The sequence below is a fragment of the Camellia sinensis genome, chromosome 3 (genome assembly GCF_055761805.1).
Source record: "Camellia sinensis isolate YWXY chromosome 3, ASM5576180v1, whole genome shotgun sequence".
Taxonomy (NCBI): domain Eukaryota; kingdom Viridiplantae; phylum Streptophyta; class Magnoliopsida; order Ericales; family Theaceae; genus Camellia; species Camellia sinensis.
In genome coordinates this window covers 30,258,540-30,278,332 of record NC_138963.1, presented here as the reverse complement: position 1 = coordinate 30,278,332, position 19,793 = coordinate 30,258,540, and the positions used below count along the sequence as shown (strand labels likewise).

General features: G+C 37.9%; 1 protein-coding gene and 1 pseudogene across 1 annotated transcript; one reads left to right on the top strand and one right to left on the bottom strand.

The window, feature by feature from the left end:
- The first annotated feature begins 5,728 nt into the window (after positions 1 to 5,728).
- On the top strand, positions 5,729 to 8,545 carry LOC145822434 (uncharacterized). The gene is made up of 4 exons (XM_082919437.1): positions 5,729 to 5,884; positions 6,337 to 6,890; positions 7,263 to 7,597; positions 7,726 to 8,545. The coding sequence occupies exons 1-4, from the start codon at positions 5,836 to 5,838 to the stop codon at positions 8,339 to 8,341; spliced, it is 1,554 nt and encodes a 517-aa protein (XP_082775563.1). The 5' UTR covers positions 5,729 to 5,835; the 3' UTR covers positions 8,342 to 8,545.
- Positions 8,546 to 10,842: 2,297 nt separating this feature from the next.
- LOC145821402 (uncharacterized) lies at positions 10,843 to 12,870 on the bottom strand (annotated as a pseudogene).
- Positions 12,871 to 19,793: the final 6,923 nt, after the last annotated feature.

The window sequence follows — 19,793 nt, the reverse complement described above, 5'->3', positions numbered from 1 at the left end:
ACCCCTGTTTCAAAATAATCTCATCCTCAATAGGTGAATCTACAGAAATAGGGGATACTAACTGAGCAAACTCTAACCCCAAAACTGGTGCAAATGTAGATGAGATAAAAGAATGGGATGCATCCGTATCAATCAACATATTAGCAATTGAATTGCAAAACAAGAAGGTACCTCTCACTACTGAAGGAGCTAGTACAAGATCTAGCGCGGTAACATCATACACACGTCTGGTGGGTCTCTGCTCAACCTGCTCACCACTTAGAGCATACCCCTGATGCACTGACTGAGCTGAAGAGAATCCCTGATTGACCTTTAAGGCCTTTACTAACTGTGCAGGCTAATGGCTTTGTGTTTGCCTCGAACTAGATGCACCAGATGTGCCATCCAACTGTGGGCAAAATCTCTTCATGTGCCCTGCCTGCCCATACTAATAACAAGTGAGCAGCTGCCCTCTCCTCTGACTTTGGCCCTGTGAACGAGCCGAATATGGTGCAGAGCGTTGCCCTCCTCCTCTCTGCGGGCAAGCTAGAGACTTGTGGCCCAACTGACCACACTTGTAAGAAGTCATATCACCCTAACCACCTCTCCCACACCCTGAACTCGGTACTAGAAAAGTGGACCTCGAGTGAGCTCCTTGGGATAATTGGGGGTTAGAACCCCTCTGCCTCTTACTATTCCCCTGATTATCCCGACTCCTCCTGGAGCCCCTCATTCTCTCCTCCTCCATCTGCATAATGGTCTCAAGATGAGCTGCCGCCTCCATAAGGCGTCCATGATCTCTAATCATGGACCTGACCACTCGAAACATGAGCCTGGTCCTTAACCGCTTTTCAAACACTAGACAACAACGCTCTTCAGTCGTAACAAGTTCTGGTGCGAACCTAGACAAACTAGTGAATGCGGCTTCAAACTCAGCCACCGACGTGTTCAACTGTACTAACTTGGAGAATTGATCCCTCAACTTCTCCCTTATTGTAGCAGGTAAGTACTTGTTCTGAAAGGCATTGACGAAAGCCTTCCAAGTCACCCTAATGCACCCAGGTGCATATTTCTACCACTAACCCGCATCTCCTTTCAGTTGGAAAGATGCCAAGGTCACCCTCAGCTGGTCGTCCTCGATGCCAAGCATCTCGAACGTCCTCACCATCTGTTCTAGCCATTCATCTGCCTTCAGTGGCTCTTTGTGATCACCCAAAAACTCGTCTAGATTTGACCGGAAGAACTATCTTTTCAGAAAAGATGGCCCTGCCTTGACGACTTGGGCCCAGACTTGATTCTCTGCCTTGAGAATGTCCATGGATTCCCGCAATGCTCCTGCCATTTCACGGGCTAAGGCACCCATGGCCTGTTGACCAACTGGTTCGGCCACATTGGCCTGACCAATGTTTCTTCCTATGCAGGAATATCATCCGGTAGAGGCATCTCATGCCTTCTAGGCCTACCACGCCTACCACCACCACGTCCACATCCTGACATCCTAATGAAGGTAACAAAAGAGATTAGCACATTTACAAATGTGTCGAAGCTAACACACTCGTGTCCTAATGCAATGGATAACAATAATTCACTCCACATAAGCATGTAATCACATTAACACATACAAATTTCCTACCTAGATAATGACCGTCCCACGACTTTGCCAGAGTTCGAATTAGAAACAACAGTGATCAAGTACTCTTCTAATAACACTTCTAGAAACCCGTAGACTCAATCAACATCTTAGAAATTTAATTCCATACCCATATAATCAGATAAACATGTTATCATGTAAATACACATCGTTCATTCTAGAGTCTCTATCAAGCGAGACAAACCCATTGTGGTACTAACCACTTCCCGCGTACCCAAAGTGTTCAATCCTAGTACGCTCTGATACCAAGTTGTAATGCCCCAAATAAATACAATAAATCCCAACTCATAAGCAATATACTTTCATTCATCAGAGTTCGCATATAAAAGGGGTGACACATGCGATATACGTTCATAAATGATTCATCTTGAATCTACAGCATGTGTTATACTTGATAAAGAAGAATAAAAGCTAAACAAGTATTTATATGCCCTAAAGGCTTACATCTTTCCAAGTTATTGCTTGGTTACAACAAAAGTGAGACTAGCTCAATACAAATAAAGCCGTTGGCTATACAAAACAAAATACAACAAAAGTGAGTTCTTGCTCCAAAGTCCCTCTAAGCTATTGCCTTGACAGAGGTAAATCACCAACACCTGAAAATGGTTTTTTCCAAATAGGGTGAGCCCAAGCCCAATAGGAACAATCTAATGCAATATATGAATCTTAACAAAGGTATAAGTAGAATGTGTACATACAATGGCCGTGATAACACATTCACGTCTATGTGATCATAAAGTACCAAATTTCATATTTCGATCCATTTTCCTTCAATTTATTTCTAGTTACTTCATTTCATCTCAATTCATGAGCCAGTTCCGTTATCTTTCAGACAACCTAATTGAGGCTACAACTCAGTAGTTCTCAAATTAACATAATTATCACACAAACACTTTAATTTGCCATTTTATGAAAATTTCGTCAGTGGGATCGGCACCCATGTATAGGCGCGATTTCGGGACTTTCATCCTGGACACACAGGCTAACTTAATTTCAATGGAGTCCATCCCCTATCTCCTCCCAAACGTGGAGTACATTCCATTTCTCCTCTCAAACATCATACATATACAATGTATTTAAAGCATAGTCATATTCAATGACAACCCACAAGAGATTAGTTTCAATTTATCTAATCCTCATGCAATTTCTACAACAATCATAGTTATTCTCCACCGATAGCCCAATACAAATATTTTTAAACAGATATTCAATCTCAAGACACTTAAATTATTAAAAATTCCATGGTGAGAGATAATACATATTTAGCTTCACCATTTATCTATATATATCCAACCAATTTCACATTCACAATACAAATTCCATTCATTTATACAAAAATAACCATTGGAACCATTTTAGGGCAAACTCCCATTTTTTCCAAATTTCACTCCAAGTGCCCAAAATCAATCATTTTGCACCATACAACTTTATATTTAACCCCATAACCATTTTCACAACATACACATGAAAACCCGCTTTTTATTTCACACCCAAACCCTAGGTTTGTCCATAATACACCCAAAGTCCACCATTGTTACATAATAAGCAAATAACTTAGTTAAAATCCATATGAAAGTGTAGGAAATCCCTACCTCAAGTGTAGAAGCCCAAAAGAGGAGTGGTGAAACTTCAAAAACATCGAAATCAAACTCTATTCGGAGATAATCGTAGCCTTTGAGATGCTTCACCTTTTTGTCAAAGGGAGTAGGGTAGAGAGATCCTTAGATTCTAGTGGATTTGTAAAGAGAAGTCAGATTTTAGAGAGAGACGGAGCTGGTCTAAGGTTTTTGAGTGAAAAGATATCAAAAAGTGATGTAAAAAGTACTGTTGGGAACTGATATAAGTGAGGCTCGCTCGAGCGGAAGAGTTGTCACTCGAGTGACCAGACAAAATAAGTGGCCTCGCTCGAGCGCAAGATGCATCGTTCGAGCGCAGAGTACATACTCCCAGAAGTTTTACAGACATATAACGTCGCTCGAGCGAAGAACACTACCCTCCCAGTATCTTTGCTGGCCTGCAAAAGTATTGGGAACTCACAAAACTCGCTCGAGCGTAAGAAGCTACGCTCGAGCGAAGAAGCAAATTTCTAGACAACGACAATTTGACCAACTAGCAACCAACCTGTTCCAAACATGCCTAAGGCACTCCAATACTCAAACTCAAAGGGGAAAGGAGGGAAAACGACATGAATAATAATATTAAACCACGAAACCCGAGTTCAAAATACAATAAAGGTCGGATCAAAACTGGAATTGCTATATCCAATCATTGAAATAGATTTGAGACACACACCATGGGTGTTACAACACTTGTGTTGTGCCTATAGGCACATCACCAACCCCCAACTCAACATATTTTAACACGCTTTAGTTTCTTAACTTTTTAATAAAAAAATATAACATCCCGAACATGGGATGAGTTACCCCCCTTTTTTTTTTTGGCTATTAATGTTTTGTCCTAAGTATTATATAACAAATAGATATATAATATCTATTAAGCAATCATCGAATAAATATATAATATTAGTCGAGTTGCGCGTAAGATGGTTAAAACACCCGGTCATCCAAAAAATAGATATATAATAACTCAATTGGTAAAATTAAAACAAATGAATTTTCTAAAATTACAAAAATTCTACTTACAGTCAAGTATAATTACATTATCTATGAAATGCGTAATTATAATTCATCCTATCACAATTTGTCAACTCATATAACAATCTTATCTTTTTGTCTCTATTCATTTCTCCCACATATCTTCTATCTCTCTTTATTTAAGGTGATGTGGTAAAAAAATTGAAACGAAATATATAAATTTTTATATTTATTTCAGTATGTAGATATGGAAAAATATTATCATATTAATAAAATTTGGTTTGTCAATTGATGGCATATGAGAAATTTAAGTTGACCGTAAAGTGTAAGATATTCAAATTTTTTTTTTAAAAAAATTTATGAGATGATCGACTATTTAGGCTACGTTAGATTTATGTCAATCAATACAAATTAAATAATCACTTGACCCCATCTAAAAAAAAAGTCACTTGGCCAATTTTTTTATATAAATATTTTTTAAATTGATAAACATGCATCATTAATATTTACCTTTTCATAATAAAAAGTACTTATTTATGCATATTTAACAGGTTTGAAAAAATAGATTAAAAGTGTACTCCCTCGGTCCCATTTTATTGGTCCACCTTTCCATTTTAATTTGTCTCAAAATATTTGTCTACTTTCTATTTTGGGATGCTAATTTTTATTATATTTTCAAAATTGTCCCTTATAAATCATTATAAACACATTTTAAAATTCAAATAAAAGGTAATGGCGGAAAATATATTTCAAAATCTAAATTAAAATGTAATGATTGCATGACTCTTTAATAAGTTAGATTTTTTTTAAGGGACAAATAAATTGGGACGGAGAGAGTAATTTTTTTTTTTTTTTTGGTAGTGTTGTAATTATGGCAGTAACTTTATTAGGTCAACAAAAAACTATTAGGTACTTTTGAAATAATACTCTATACCATTGGTCAATTAATGCGTATCATTATGCCATGAAATATTAAAAATGAAAAATAAAAAAGAGCAGTAATATAAAAACATAAAATCAATACAATAAAATTATTAATTACGATTTGGTTGGATTTTGATTTATCACTTTATAATAAAGAGACCATTAATTTTTTAATTTTTTATTTTATTTTTTACAAGTGACAATATCACATCATTTTAAGATAAAATTTTGTATAAACAAAAAATGATTAGAAGCAAAAAAATAAATAAAGAGTAGAGTGAAAAAGATACACAAAACATGAAATGTAAAAACAAAAAATAGTCAGAATTAAAAAAAAAGAAAACGTGTGCATTAATTAGTGTATACCCGATCGTAGTATTGCTCCCCTCAATTCAACCTTCCCTATGCAAAAGAAGAAAAAGTAAATAAAAAAGAAAAACAAAACAAAACAAGTGGGGCTGTCATATTCACGCACTAAAATAAACGACAACTAGAAGAAATTGTTTGCTCCCTTCAATTCAATGGAGATTCCAATAAAAAATAAACAATAATAATAATAATAAAAGACTACAAGAAAGTCTTCGTTGACAATAGTTCCCTCTATATATTTATTTGAGGTTGAAAGTGATGAGATGGGAGTAAGGAAAGTTCAGCAAATTCAATTGGTGTATCAGTTTTCTTGGCAAAATGAGCTTCAATGATGATGAGCCGATTGTTGCAAGCCAAGATGTCTCAGGTTTATGTTTTCTTCGTTTCTCCATTTATACTCTATGAATTTACAAAGAAAAGCCACACAATTGTATTGATATATCTCAATCAAAGCTTACAAGAAACAGAGTACTCATCCTCTGTCAAATCTCTCAATGTTTGGGAGATAGATTTTCCCTCTATCAGCTTATATAAATCTAAGCTAGTAATTGAGCTATTTACAGAAGCTCTTACCAGTGTGAAAGCATGGGTGGAGCTATCTGTAAATTATGGCTGGAGTCATTTTCTTTTTCATGTCTAAGTTTTTGACCCTTTGACCATAGAAGCTCCATTGAAGCTGCATGCTTCTGCACAATGTATCATGTGTAGCAAGTTCATTTCCAACACTTTATGCACCTTATCGGCTGTATATACTCCTATAGCATACTAGAATGCTTTGTTGATTGTTGATTTGAGTTTTGGAATGATGACATATTTCAGGGGAAAAACCTGCGGCATTCCTGGCAGGAAAAACAAAGGCATCAATCATCAACAAGACGACGGCACCACTGGAAGAAAGCGAATTCAAGGTGATGCTGGAGCTCACGGGGGCAGGATCCGGCAACGACAGATCTGGAGTGGATCTTGTGACGGTCTTAGATGTCAGCGGTAGCATGGGAGGAGAGAAGTTAGAAAAAATGAAAATTGCTATGCTATTCATGATCAAGAAACTTAGCGTGATTGATCGTTTGTCGATTGTCACATTCAATGGGGGCTCCCACAGGTTGTGCCCATTGCGGCAGATAACTGAAAATTCTCAAGCGGAGATTGAAAAACTGGTCAATGCTTTAGTTGCTAACGGTGGCACAAACATCTCTGCTGGCCTTCAAACGGGCTTAAAAGTGCTCAATGACCGCAGACTTACTAGCGGGCGTGCGGTTGGCATTATGCTTATGTCTGATGGTCAGCAAAACGCAGGTGGTGATGCTGCCCAAGTTCCGGTCGGCAACGTGCCCGTGTGCACATTCGGTTTTGGCGCAGACCATGATCCGACGGTACGTTGTATTTAAAAAAATAATTTCATTCATGCTGATTTACAGGGGACAAGAGGGTCTTGGGTGATCCATACTTGGCGGAAACAAGGGAGTAAATTTGGTTATTATATTGGAATTTCCTTTAGTAAATTAGGTGATCCCTACACATACACTCCACATAAGCTGCTATATTCGGGTTGTGTGTACTGGCTGATTTGACAAGTAATGGTTGAATGGGCAAACACTCATAATTTATTTATTTTTCCTTATAACACTGACGTGGGAAAACCAGTATACAAAACTTGTGGATATTGGAGTGATGGTTAGCATTTTTCTAAAAGAAAATTGCAAAAGTTGTAGCAGTATAACTTTAGTAATTCCCGTTCAATATAGGTGCTCAATGCCATCGCAAACAACAGCGTGGGAGGAACGTTCTCAGATGTTCGAAACCAGGACAACTTGAGTATTGCATTTTCCCAGTGTTTGGCTGGGCTTCTCACAGTGGTTGTTCAGGATCTGAAGCTGACCGTCACACGGGTCGAATCCACAATCGTTAAGGTGTCTGCCGGAAACTATATACAATCCAAGGACGATGCTGCCGGCTCTGTGACTGTTTCATTTGGCGATCTTTACATTAAAGAGGTACGCAAGGTCATAGTGGACCTTCTTCTCCCTGCTGCTAGTAGTCCGGCAGGCTCGGATGTCCTTGAAATCACTTACACCTACAGGTCAGGTGTTACCAATATTATCAAATCTCTGCATTTACTAGTTAGTAGAATAAATTATGTTTTTATTTGACTTGATGATCGATCTGACAAATATAATGGATATGTGTGTGCATATAACGCGCGTACAGCTCTGGTGGGAAATTGTTTGATGCCAATCCGATAATCCTTACAGTAAGCCGCACCGGCAGGACATCCGTGGAGCCAGAGAGGGAGGAGGTGATGATGGAGGAGAACCGTCTCCGGACTGCACAGATGATGAAAGAAGCTAGAGTCATGGCTGACGACCAGAAGCTGGACAATGCTCGTGACAAGCTGGTTGAAGCCCAAAACTTGCTGGAGGACGTGGTTAATGATGAGTCTAACCCGTTGATTGAGATGCTGAAATCTGAGCTGCAACAGATAAAAAGGTTGATGAAATCTCAGGAAATCTACGAAAAGCAAGGGCGTCCTTTCGCACTCTCTTCAGAGACTTCCCATAATCGCCAGCGTTATGCTGCAAAAGGTGATGATGTGGAAAAGCTGCGCATGTTTGCCACACCGCGTATGGACGCATACCTTGAGCAGGCCAAGTCATTTGACGAGGATCCCAGCAAGCCACTGCCCTCTGTGGACGAGGATGAGAAGCAAGAAATCGCTGCCGATCCCCTTGCTCCCATCGTTGGAGCTCTCAGCTACTATATTCAGACGGCCATTCAGTCTCTCAAATCCATTGACAACATACTCAATAAAGCCGCCCGCCCGTAACTCAATGCTTGCCATCCACTTTAATTTACAATGTACCCCATTGCATTGGGTTTTGCCTTTGCACTTCAATAATTATGGGCGTGTGATTTTCCCGTTGTTTTTTTTTTTTTTTTAATTACTCATTTCACTGTTGTTAAATTTCCAGTGTGTTATTTTCCCGTTGCACTTCAATAAATTATTAGTGTATGATTTGCCTGTGTTAAATAAGTTTTTTGGATTAGTTATTTTGTTGGTCCCTCAAGTTTATCCTTTGTATCGTTTTTGTCTCTCAAGTTATAATTGCACAATTTTAGTCCCTCAAGTTAATTAGGTGCAACAATGTAGCCCCTCTGTCCGCCCCATCCAAATTGGCTAACGGCACTAGGGCTAATTTTCAAAGAACACAAAATTTGATTAGGCAATATGGTAAAATCAGCAACACAACACACATTTCATAATTGCATTACCACCACTTCCACGACATGCTGACCCTTCGGCCAAGATTTGTCATCACTGTCGCCTTCAAGTACATTGCCACCAAATGATGCTCTTTTTCGTCAAATTATTCACCCAGAAAAGGACCCAAACAATGAAAAATCTTGATCTTTTTCCCTCTTTTTCTTTAATGTAATTAAGCATCACAATTTTAAGGTTTGAATGTATAATTGTAGTAGAGATCCTCCTCTGTGTAGCTGTTTTTTTCCCCTCTATTAAGAGTTGTAATTGATTTATCGTTCGTGCTTTTGTCAACTTGACGAAATACAATGGAGCAAATCTAATGAGCATTTTTTTTGGGAACGATTTGCCAATTGTTCTAGTTGCTTTAACATTGATTCTTTTTTTTTTCTTTGAATGTGATCTATAACATACAACAAAAATGCTAAAGATTCAAAAAAATTTACCAAATGTCTCATATGGTGTGGGTCCCACATCCATATAAGACATGTGGTAGAAATTTTGATAAATTTTTTGAGATCCCTAACTGATGCAGTGCGAGTCGTAAAATATGTGGTAGAAATTTTGATAAATTTTTTGAGATCCCTAACTGATGCAGTGCGAGTCGTAAAATAGTAACAATCTTAAAGTCAGTTGATTAAAACAAGAATACCGAAAAATAAGGTTCCTCTCTAGACCCGTTGATTCACAAAGAATATCGAGTTTAAAGGCTCAACAATAGTTGATTCACAAAGAATAACCAAAGTTGGAACAAAAGAGTATAAAACTCAAAATATATTAATGATCAAAACTGAAGAGCCCTAAGGCTTATACCCAATATTTATAAGCAAAACATAGACCTAACTTTAACTAAGAAACAACCAGATTTGGAAAGAGAAGGAAATTGCCAAAAATGAAAATATGGCAATAAAATAAGCAATAAAATACGGACACTACTGTGGTGCTCATGGGTTGCGTGCTACATCATCCTCCCCTGGATGGAGAGAATTCACCATCGAATTCGCAGCCTCGGTGTCGGAGTTGTCACCGTGATAAGGAATGAGGTATCTAACGTTGAACACATCGAAGTACGAATGTGACTAGATAACTTCAAATGATAGGCATTGGAATTGATTTTCTCCAAAATGGCAAGGGGCCCAATTTTTCGTGCTGCCAACTTGTTATATTCACCTACTGAAAAATTTGTCTTTTGTAAGAACTTCCCACACCAAATCGCCAACTTCAAATTCAACCAATCGACGTTTCTTGTCGGCAGTCAGCTTATACTTGGCTATTGATTGTTGCAAATTGGACTGGGTCAATTTGTGCACCTCCTGAAGGTCGTGAATAAGCTCTTCTACTTTCTCATTAATGCACTTTAAATCTGACACAGGTACTAAATCTAGCGGGGCCCGAGGTTGGTAGCCATAATTGACATAGAAAAGGCTAAAACCCGAACTTCAATTTACAGAGCGATTGTAAGCAAACTCTGCTTGGTGCAATTTGTGATCCCATGATTTCAAATGATCCGTTACTAAACACCCTAACAGGTTGCCTAAAGAACGATTGACAACTTCTGTCTGTTCATCAGTTTGAGGGTGATAGGCGCTACTGAAATCAAGCTTTGTATTAGCCAAGCACCACAGACTTCTCAAAAAATGACTAAGAAATTGGGTGTCTCTGTCAAATACAATGGACTGAGGGAGCCCATGCAAATGATAGATTTCTCGAAAATATAATTGGGCCACATTTACAGCATCCATCGTCTTTTTGCAAGCAATGAAATGGGCCATATTTGACAACCTGTCCACGACTACGTAGATGGAGTCACAACCTCGCTGAGTATGCGGAAGTCCTAAAACAAAGTCCATACTAGCGCCAGTCCATGGTTGATTGGGCACGGGTAACGGTATGTATAAGCCTGCGTTTGTTGCGGATCCTTTGGATACTTGGCAGATGCGACACCCGTCCACAAGCTTGAAAATTTCTTTCCTCATAGAAGGCCAAAAGTAAGAACCAGCCACAAGCTACAGAGTCTTGTCACGCCCAACATGGCCTTCTTCATGCAACTCCTTGATAATTCTCAATTAAAGACTTGATGCAGGCACACACAATTGGTTGCCTTTGAAGAGGAATCCGTCATGGAGAAGAAAGTCCGACCTCTGACCTAATTTAACTTCTGCAACAATACAAAAGAAATAGGGATCAACGGACAGTAGTTCTTGAAAGGAGTTGAACCCAAGGACCGTATTGCTCATAGTAATAAGCATAAATGAACGGTGGCTAAGTGCATTAGCCACTTTGTTTAAGGTCCCGGATTTGTGTTTAATAACAAAGGTGAATTGCTGCAGATATGCTGCCCAATTGGCGTGCCTCGATGAAAGCTTGTCTTGGCTGTTGATGTGCTTCAAAGCATCATGGTCAGAAAATAAAATGAATTCACTTTGGGACAAATAAGAATACCAATGCTTCAGGGCTTAGACAATGGAGTAAAATTCCACATCATAAGTGCTGTAGCTACCTTTGGAACTATTAAGCTTCTCACTAAAGTATGCAATCGGGTGACCCCCTCGACTCAAAACAGCCCCAATGCCCACTTTCGATGCGTCATAGTGTAACTCAAAGGGCTTAGAGAAATACGGTAATATGAGGACTGGTGCTGAAGTCAACTTCTGTTTGATTTGCTGGAGTGTTTCTGTTGCTATTTTTGTCCAATAAAATTGACCGGCCTTCATGCAGTCCGTAAGTGGGGCCATAATGCTACTGAAATGGCAAATGAACCTCTGATAGAACGAAGCCAACCCCTGAAAGCTTCGTACGTCGTGAATTTTTTTGGTATTGGCAAGTCACGAATTGCATTTATTTTGCTTTCATCAACTAAGATGCCATCTTTAGATACAACATAATCGAGGAACAAGGCAGTATCTGTTAAGAATGAACACTTGTTGGTACCAGCATAAAAGTTCACTTCCTGCAACACTAACAGAACTTGGCGCAAGTGCTGGAGGTGCAATTCATTATTAGCGCTATAAACCAAAATATCATCAAAATAAACAACAACAAACTTCGTTATAAAAGGCCGAAATAGTTGGTTCATCACACGCATAAAAGTACTGGGAGCGTTTGATAAACCAAACGGCATGACTAGCCACTCATGAAGTCCCTCTCGAGTTTTGAAGGCTGTCTTCCATTCATCCCCTTCTCGAATCCGAATCTGGTGGTAACCACTTTTTGAGATCCAATTTGCGAAACACAGTTGTTCCACTTAATTGATCTAATAAGTCATCCAACCGAGATATGGGGAACCTATACTGGATAGTGATTCTATTAATTGCCCTATTATCGACGCATATGCGCCACGAACCATCTTTCTTGGGGGTTAGTAGTGCAGGCACGGCACATGGACTGAGGCTTTCTTGGATGTGTCCCTTGGCTAGCAAATCCTCCACTTGTCGGCGAAGTTCTTTATGCTCTTTTGGACTTATGCGGTAGTGGGGTCTATTTGGCAAATTCGATCCTGGAATCAAGTCAATTTGATGTTGTATGTCTCTCATAGGAGGTAGCATTGGGGGTAACTCCTTAGGAAATACATCATGCAACTCTGCAATTAGAGCCATCACAGGCTCAAGGATCTTAGTCTCTACAACATTGTTTTTTCCTACTAGCACGAACATCATTCCTGTTTCAGCCAATTCCTCCAAGAACCGGTGCAATAAGCTAGAACTTTTCTCAGGGGCTAGCTTTGGTGCTTCTTCTCTATGAGGCTCAAGAGCAATACGAATCTTGTTAAATACAAAGGAGTAAGTGTTCTTTCGTTCATCGTGTAACACGTCACGGTCAAATTGCCAAGGCCTTCTTAACAAAATATGGCAAGCATCCATTTGAACTACATCACACCACACCTTGTCCCTGTAGTTAGAACCAATAGATAATGAGACTAAACAACGCTTGGAGACCGTTACCTCTTTGCCTTTCTGAAGCCATGACAGTTTGTATAGGTTGGGATGTTGGCTTGTACTTATTCCCAATTTTGTGACAGTGTCTTCCGCAATGACATTCTCACAACTTCCAGAGTCAATTACAAACTTGCACACCTTCCCACTAATGGTACACATGGATTGGAAGATGTTGTTTCGTAACCACCAATTCCCTTCAACCTCTCAGGGAGTAAAGCAGGCCCTGAGCACAACCAATAGAGGACCATCATCGCCAGCAACTCGTTCTTCTTTGTCATAAATACTAGCCTCGGGCTCGTTGGTAGGATCTTGCAGACTTTCATTAGTCTCATCTTCAATAATCTCTTCGCTAACTATAAATAGGCCTTTGCCAACCTGATCACTTTTCTGCAATTTGCAGCGCGATGACCAACTTCTCCGCACTTGAAGCAACTCATACCACTACTAGTAATAGGGTTCCTATTTGACTGTCCTCTAGATGGTTTACCAGCCGTATCAGATTGTGTGGTGCTCCACCGTGCCCCTGGTAGGTTCGTACTCGTATTTCGGTTCATTGGGGGGTAGCTTACGGTTGCCACTAGTGCTTCCATTTGACCATCCAGTACCCCCTAAGCGACGCTTTGACCTTTTCTCTAATTGTATAGCCCTCTGGTGTGCTTCAGAAATAGAATAGGGATCAAATAAATTCAGGGTATCTTGATATTGTTCTTGCAATCCCCCGATGTACCTGGAAACAAGTTGGTCTTCGTTTTTAGCAAGGCCATTGCGTGACACCAATTGATAGAACTCAGTGGTATATTCATCGATCGTCTTCGTCCCTTGCCGTAAATTCTACAATTGTTGGTACATTATGCATTTATAGTTATGAGGAAGGAACGCCATATGCATATGTTTCTTTATCTTCTCCTAAGAAGCAATTTTACTCTTTCCCTGTCTGGTTCGAGTTAACTTTATTTGTTGCCACCAAGCCACTGCTCTTTCCTTGAAGCGTGTGGCCACCAAGGAAACTCGTTTGTTTTCTAGAACCTCCTTGAAGTCAAGAACCTCTTCAACAACAAAAAGCCAATCCAAGAAGCCTTCGGGTTGAACACTGCCTTGTAATTCAGGGATGTCAATTTTCAGACCTACGTCCCACCGACGTGAATTTGCTTCTGTACCTTGTCGAACCCTTTCCCTACGGAAATTTCTAGCAATAGGGTTGTCATCTACCTCCTCCATACTTTCTTCGTCTTCCATAGACCGTGGGTTTGGATGTGGCTGGCACTGCTGCTGTTGTTGTAACGCCGTGAGTTGCTCGGTTAGGGCATCAATTTGTTGTTGCACCCTCGTGGTGTCAGCTTCATAAACGTCGTCCATGGGCCGCCTTCTTGGTGCCATCGTAGCCTACGCTCTGATACCAATTGATGCAGTGCGAGTCGTAAAATAGTAACAATCTTAAAATCCGTTGATTCAAACAAGAATACCGGAAATAAGATTCCTCTCTAGACCCGTCGATTCACAAAGAATACCGAGTTTAAAGGCTCAACAATAGTTGATTCACAAAGAATAACCAAAGTTGGAACAAAAGAGTATAAAACTCAAAATATATTAATGATCAGAACTGAAGAGCGCTAAGGCTTACACCCAATATTTATAAGCAAAACATAGACCTAACTTTAACCAAGAAACAACCAGATTTGGAAAGAGAAGGAAATTACCAAAAAGATAAGGAAATATAAGGCAATTGCCAAAAATGAAAATATGGCAATAAAATAAGCAATAAAATAAGGACACTACTATTGTGCTCACGGGTTGCGTGCTACATCACTAACATTAGTCTACTATACAATGGTCTTCAGGAAATACAATATTAGTTTATATTTTTACTGTTTTTCTAAAAGATGTTGCCATTACACGGTTACATATATAATTGTAGCAAAGGGGTCTACACCTGATGAGTTTGATTTTGTGGGTATAGGCTCAAATTGTGCATTAATTGGGTTGATTTTGGGGTTGGGGTTGGGGTTTGGGGTGGGGGCGGGGGTGGGGGTGTGGCAGTGGTCGTTGCATCAATTTAGGAAACAGTAGGAATACTCGTTTTAGAGGCTTATTGTAATCTTATTTTGGAGGCTTATTTTATTTTATTGTTTTTGATAAGTATGTCATATTATAACAAAAAAAAGAAAAGAAAATATGCAATAAAATTCAATACACATATTTTGTAGGGTGAACAAAAAAATAAAAACAAAACTATTCCATCAAAAAATAAAATAAAACTAAACCTACAGAAGACAAACACAACATTCATAACAAAAATGATTCAAAATTTCTCTCTAGCACTCTTCAAATTATGAAGTTTCGCTTTGAGTTTTCTTTTGTTATCCTCCCTTGTAGTCTCCCCATTACTGGGGCCACTTGGAGATGGACTCCCTCTATTTTTTAGGCTCTTCATTTGGCACAACAGCTCTTGACTTAATTCTCCATATCCTAACTCACCCATATCACACGATTCAAGGACATCAAAGGCATTAGATGTTGAGAGGGCAGTGCATCTCTCTCTCTCTCTCTCTCTTTGTTTATCACTGTCATTGAACCTTGTCCACCATCTTTCTCCTTTTTCTTCACTTCCCATTTAGTCAGAATTTATATTTTAGTCTCCTTAACTCTCCACTCTCTTGTTTGAAAGGGAGAGGGTTTACAGTCTTTGGCTTTTCAGGGCACAAATTAATGGTATAACCAAAAGTCTTACACACATCACACCTTTGAGACTTCTATGAACACTACAACAAAATGCACTTTTGGTGACTAATTTGGCGACTAAAAAAATTTTAGTCGCCAAAACTTGTGGAATTGGCACTAAAAATTTTTTTAGTTGGCAAAGGTATAATATTTAGCTACAAATTTTTTTTAGTCAGGAAATATTGATTATTGGCGACTAAAAAAAAATTTAGTAGCTAAAAATGCCACAATTGGCGACTAAAAAATGTTTTAGTCGTTGTATACATAGTTTTGGCTACTAAAATTTTTTAGTCGCCAAATGAAAAACAAAATATTACTTTTAGACTTTTGGCGACCAAATATTTGGTCGCCAATAATTTATTTTGAGCGACCAAAAAATATTTTAGTCGCCAAAGGATTAAACTATTTGGTGGGAAAATTTTGAATTTATAAAATTAATTGGCGACCAAAATGTTAAGTTGCTAAATGACTACTTTTAGCAACTAAAACAATTTTAGTCGGCAATAGCCTATACTTTAGGCTAAAATAATATTTAGTCAGATTTTTTTTAATCCTTTTTACCGACCAAAATAATATTTAGTCGCCAAATGGCATGAAATTATTTACATTTCCCGACAAATAAATCATTTAGTCGTGGAAGCTCAAAATTTTAGAGGGAATAAATCCCGGTTCGCGCCTGTGTCTCACACTTTTACCCTCTCTGTGTATACACCACAACCACAAAACCTCTCTATCAGTAAACCTCACCACCGCAAATCAACAAACCTCACAACAATCAAACCTCACGACCGTGCATCCTCACGACCTCTCTCAGCACTGAAGGTCCATCCTCTGGTGATCTTCAACATTTGTGACTGCTACATCCGGCGACCCGATTAGGCCGAGCGAGTCATTGGATCTCTTCTCCACTCTATCTTGCCCGACGGCACCATCGATATTCGCAAATCTTACGCCGTTCCTCACAACGTGTCCTCTAATTAGGTTTTGCTTCCGTCTTTCCTTCACACTCTGTTTGTTTCTCGAGAAAAAATAATAATAAAAAAAACTAGATGAAAAATAAGAGAAACACTAAAAAACTATGACTCCTACGTTCAGTTTTATTTGATATGAAACACGATAAACTCAGATTATGAATAAATTGTAAATTTGAAATCTCTCTTAATTTGGGTTAAAAATGGGTAAAACTCAATTTGACAGTAGAGAGGTTTTTGAGTGTTTTTTTTAATACCTAAATTTGAATTTGATATAGTTTTGTGTCAAGGGCTGGAGATTCCCTAATATTGTCCCAAAAAAAAGAAGCTAATTTGTAGACTTTTACTAGGTTTGAACTTTCAAAAATTGGTAGAAAGATATCTGTTCAGAGTAATGGATTTGTAGGGCAATTGTAGTTCTGAACTGGGGGAAAATGAGGGTATTAAATTTTTAGATATGTGGAAATTCTTTGAGGAATTGAGTAAGGAAACAATGTTGGCCTAAATCCAGTTCGTTCATTCATTCACAAAAAAGTACTTACGAAAAAAATTTATCCATTCACTAAAATTTGTTCTAATAGTTCCTTACTAGACACTAGTTCCACCAAATAGTGAGAGATTCGTGTGTACGTGTTCACACGAGGGCCATCTAGTGTATTCTTCTTACTTCTTATTTCTTATTCCTTTGTTCCCAATTTTTATTATTTTTTGTTTGTTATGCTTGTAGGTTGCACTGGATATAGACTATCATCATAATATTGCCCAATTTTTATTACTAGTCCTTGTTTCTTAATCTCATAAAAAATCCAATCACCTTGTTTTGTTATATTTACGTTGATTTTGTTTTATATGAAACATGTTTCTTTTAATATTGATGCTTCCCACCTGGTTGTTGTGCCTATTTCCCATTATTTCTTGTGTATTTTCTCCCAACCTGTGTATTTGATTCTTGTTTTTATCAAATTGTGTTGTAGGTCTTCTACATTAGTAAATTTGTTCTTCAGACCTTTCTTGTGAGCCAATGGAAGATTATATTGGTTCATACTTGCTGGTTGTATCTTTATCAAAAAGAGTGTGGATGTGATATCCTTAAATCCTTGTTTTACGTAGTTGAGTTTGGTGGGTGTGAGAGGTGGAAGTTTTCTTGAGTTTCATGTTGGTTTTGCTTTCTATTATAGATAATGAAAATTCTCAAGGCTGTCCCTCTTTCTCTTATTTTTGGTCAAAGTAATGAGGTCTAATCATCTAAGTATTCTTCTTTAATACAGCTATACCTTTTCCGAATGGTAAATCTGTTGCTCAGGGCAAGGCACTAACAAAACAAAAGGCAACAATTAAAACCTAATCAACTTTAGCTTATCTATCCAGAAATGGATCAGCTTTCATAATATATCTATGACAAAATATTGTTGATTTTCAAGAAGTTATCACTCTGTCCTATCACATTACTAACTATGACAAATTCAGTCCTTGCCTTGCATTGCAGGCTTTCCTTCTTCATCACCATTTCTTTACTAGCTTTATTTGACTACTAACTTTTTTTTACATCGGTTATTATACAAGACACCTTAGATATATGCATGAGTAACACTATCACATGAAGCATTCTAAGTGGTGAAGCTAATGTAAACTTGATTTTTTGTAATGAAAAGGGGGAAGACTTAAACCATGTGTTGCTCTTTTGTCCTTTTATCTAGAAGGTTTGGTCTCATATTATCAGATGGTGAGGCTTGCAATGGGTACTACCTGGCTCTGTGAATTGCATACTATAATGGTAGGCTGGTATTAAAATTTAAAAACAGAATAATATCATCTGGAAGGCCATTCCTTTGGCTATGCTCTAGTCCATTTCGAAATAAAGGAATAATTGCATTCTTAAGGCCTCACAGCCATATATAGGGGAGCTGTGTGACACTATTAAATTAAGGATTGCAATGTGGATCAAAGTATCTTGCCCCCTCCTTGGATTTTTCAATTAATAATATTATTTTCAACTTGCAAAAAGTCAAAGTTTGCATTAGGGAGATTGGTTAGCAGGCCTGGGGTAGAGTATTTAGGCTGGTGATTTTGCTTTAGGTTTGTGTTGACATTACTTGTTTTTGCTATACAATCTTTTGTACCATTTCCTAATTCCATATTTCCATACCCATTTAGGCTTTAGTTATTTTAAACTTTGTGTCAATCACTTCTACACCTATATAAGCTTATATTAAACAATATAAATTTTTTTATATGGTTGGGATTGTGTGGTCTTATTTTTGGTTGAATTTGGATTGAAGGTTTGCCGAGCATGATAGCAATAGGGACTTCAACATGCAATGGTTTCATGACAAAATGAAATCTGCCCAAAAGGTTGAAGACTTTGGAGTGAATCTTGTTTTAGCCTCTTGTGATGATAAAGAAGCCTTGAGAAGTAAGTTGATGATGCCACCTATGATTATAAAGATGCCTTCCAAAAATGATATTGATTTTTCCTTTTAGTCTTTTTGTTTGTGATTCTCGCCTTCTTGATGTAAAAGCAGTTGTGATTTATTATGTTCTGTAGTCATTGGGAAGTCAGTTTTTATGTCACATATATATGATGCTAAATCCTTTAAAATGTTGTGGAATTTTTTGGAGGTTGAAAAATGACTGCACTGATGGAGAATGCATATGCTTCATTTTATCTCATTTCCCCTTTTCTTGAACTCTGATCTCCCCATGTTGCTTATTATTTGATTTCTTTGGAGAACATGCACATGCTTCGTTTTATCTCACTGCTTTGAAGTTAAAAAATGTTAGCTTGTCTCTTATGGTTTTCAGTTGGATTGCTGCCACATGTTGAATAAGCTTGCTATACTCATATTTCTTAACTTCTTTTATTTGTGGCTTGCTCAATATCATTCCAGGCATGTACAAGCAAGAGTTCATTTTCTGCGTGCAAGTGAAGGAGATGTTGTGTAGTTCAAATGAATACCAAGCATTCAAATGAATACAGCACATAAATAATCACAAAAAAAATACTTACAAAGTTTGGTATGTGAGATCCTTGTTATTTATCCTGGTGGCAATTTTATTCTTTTGCATCTATAGAACTACTAACTGTTCCATTTACAAACAAGAACTTGCGTTAACAACCCATATTGAATTTGCACTATTGATTTCATATGGTGTTCAGTTGTAAATTTTTAGGTCGATGTTTTCAGTGTTTTCACTAGGAATGCAATGTTGTTATCATGGCTTTTCTTCACTTAATGTTAGACTCATTTTTTAAACATAATGATATGACACTTTATTAAAATATCTAAATTAATTTTTTCTCTTATTTATTCTCAAATCATCAATCAATCATCTTACTTACATATCACTGGACATAAAAAGTAGATCTAAAAAGTAGATTTGTATATCATTTTT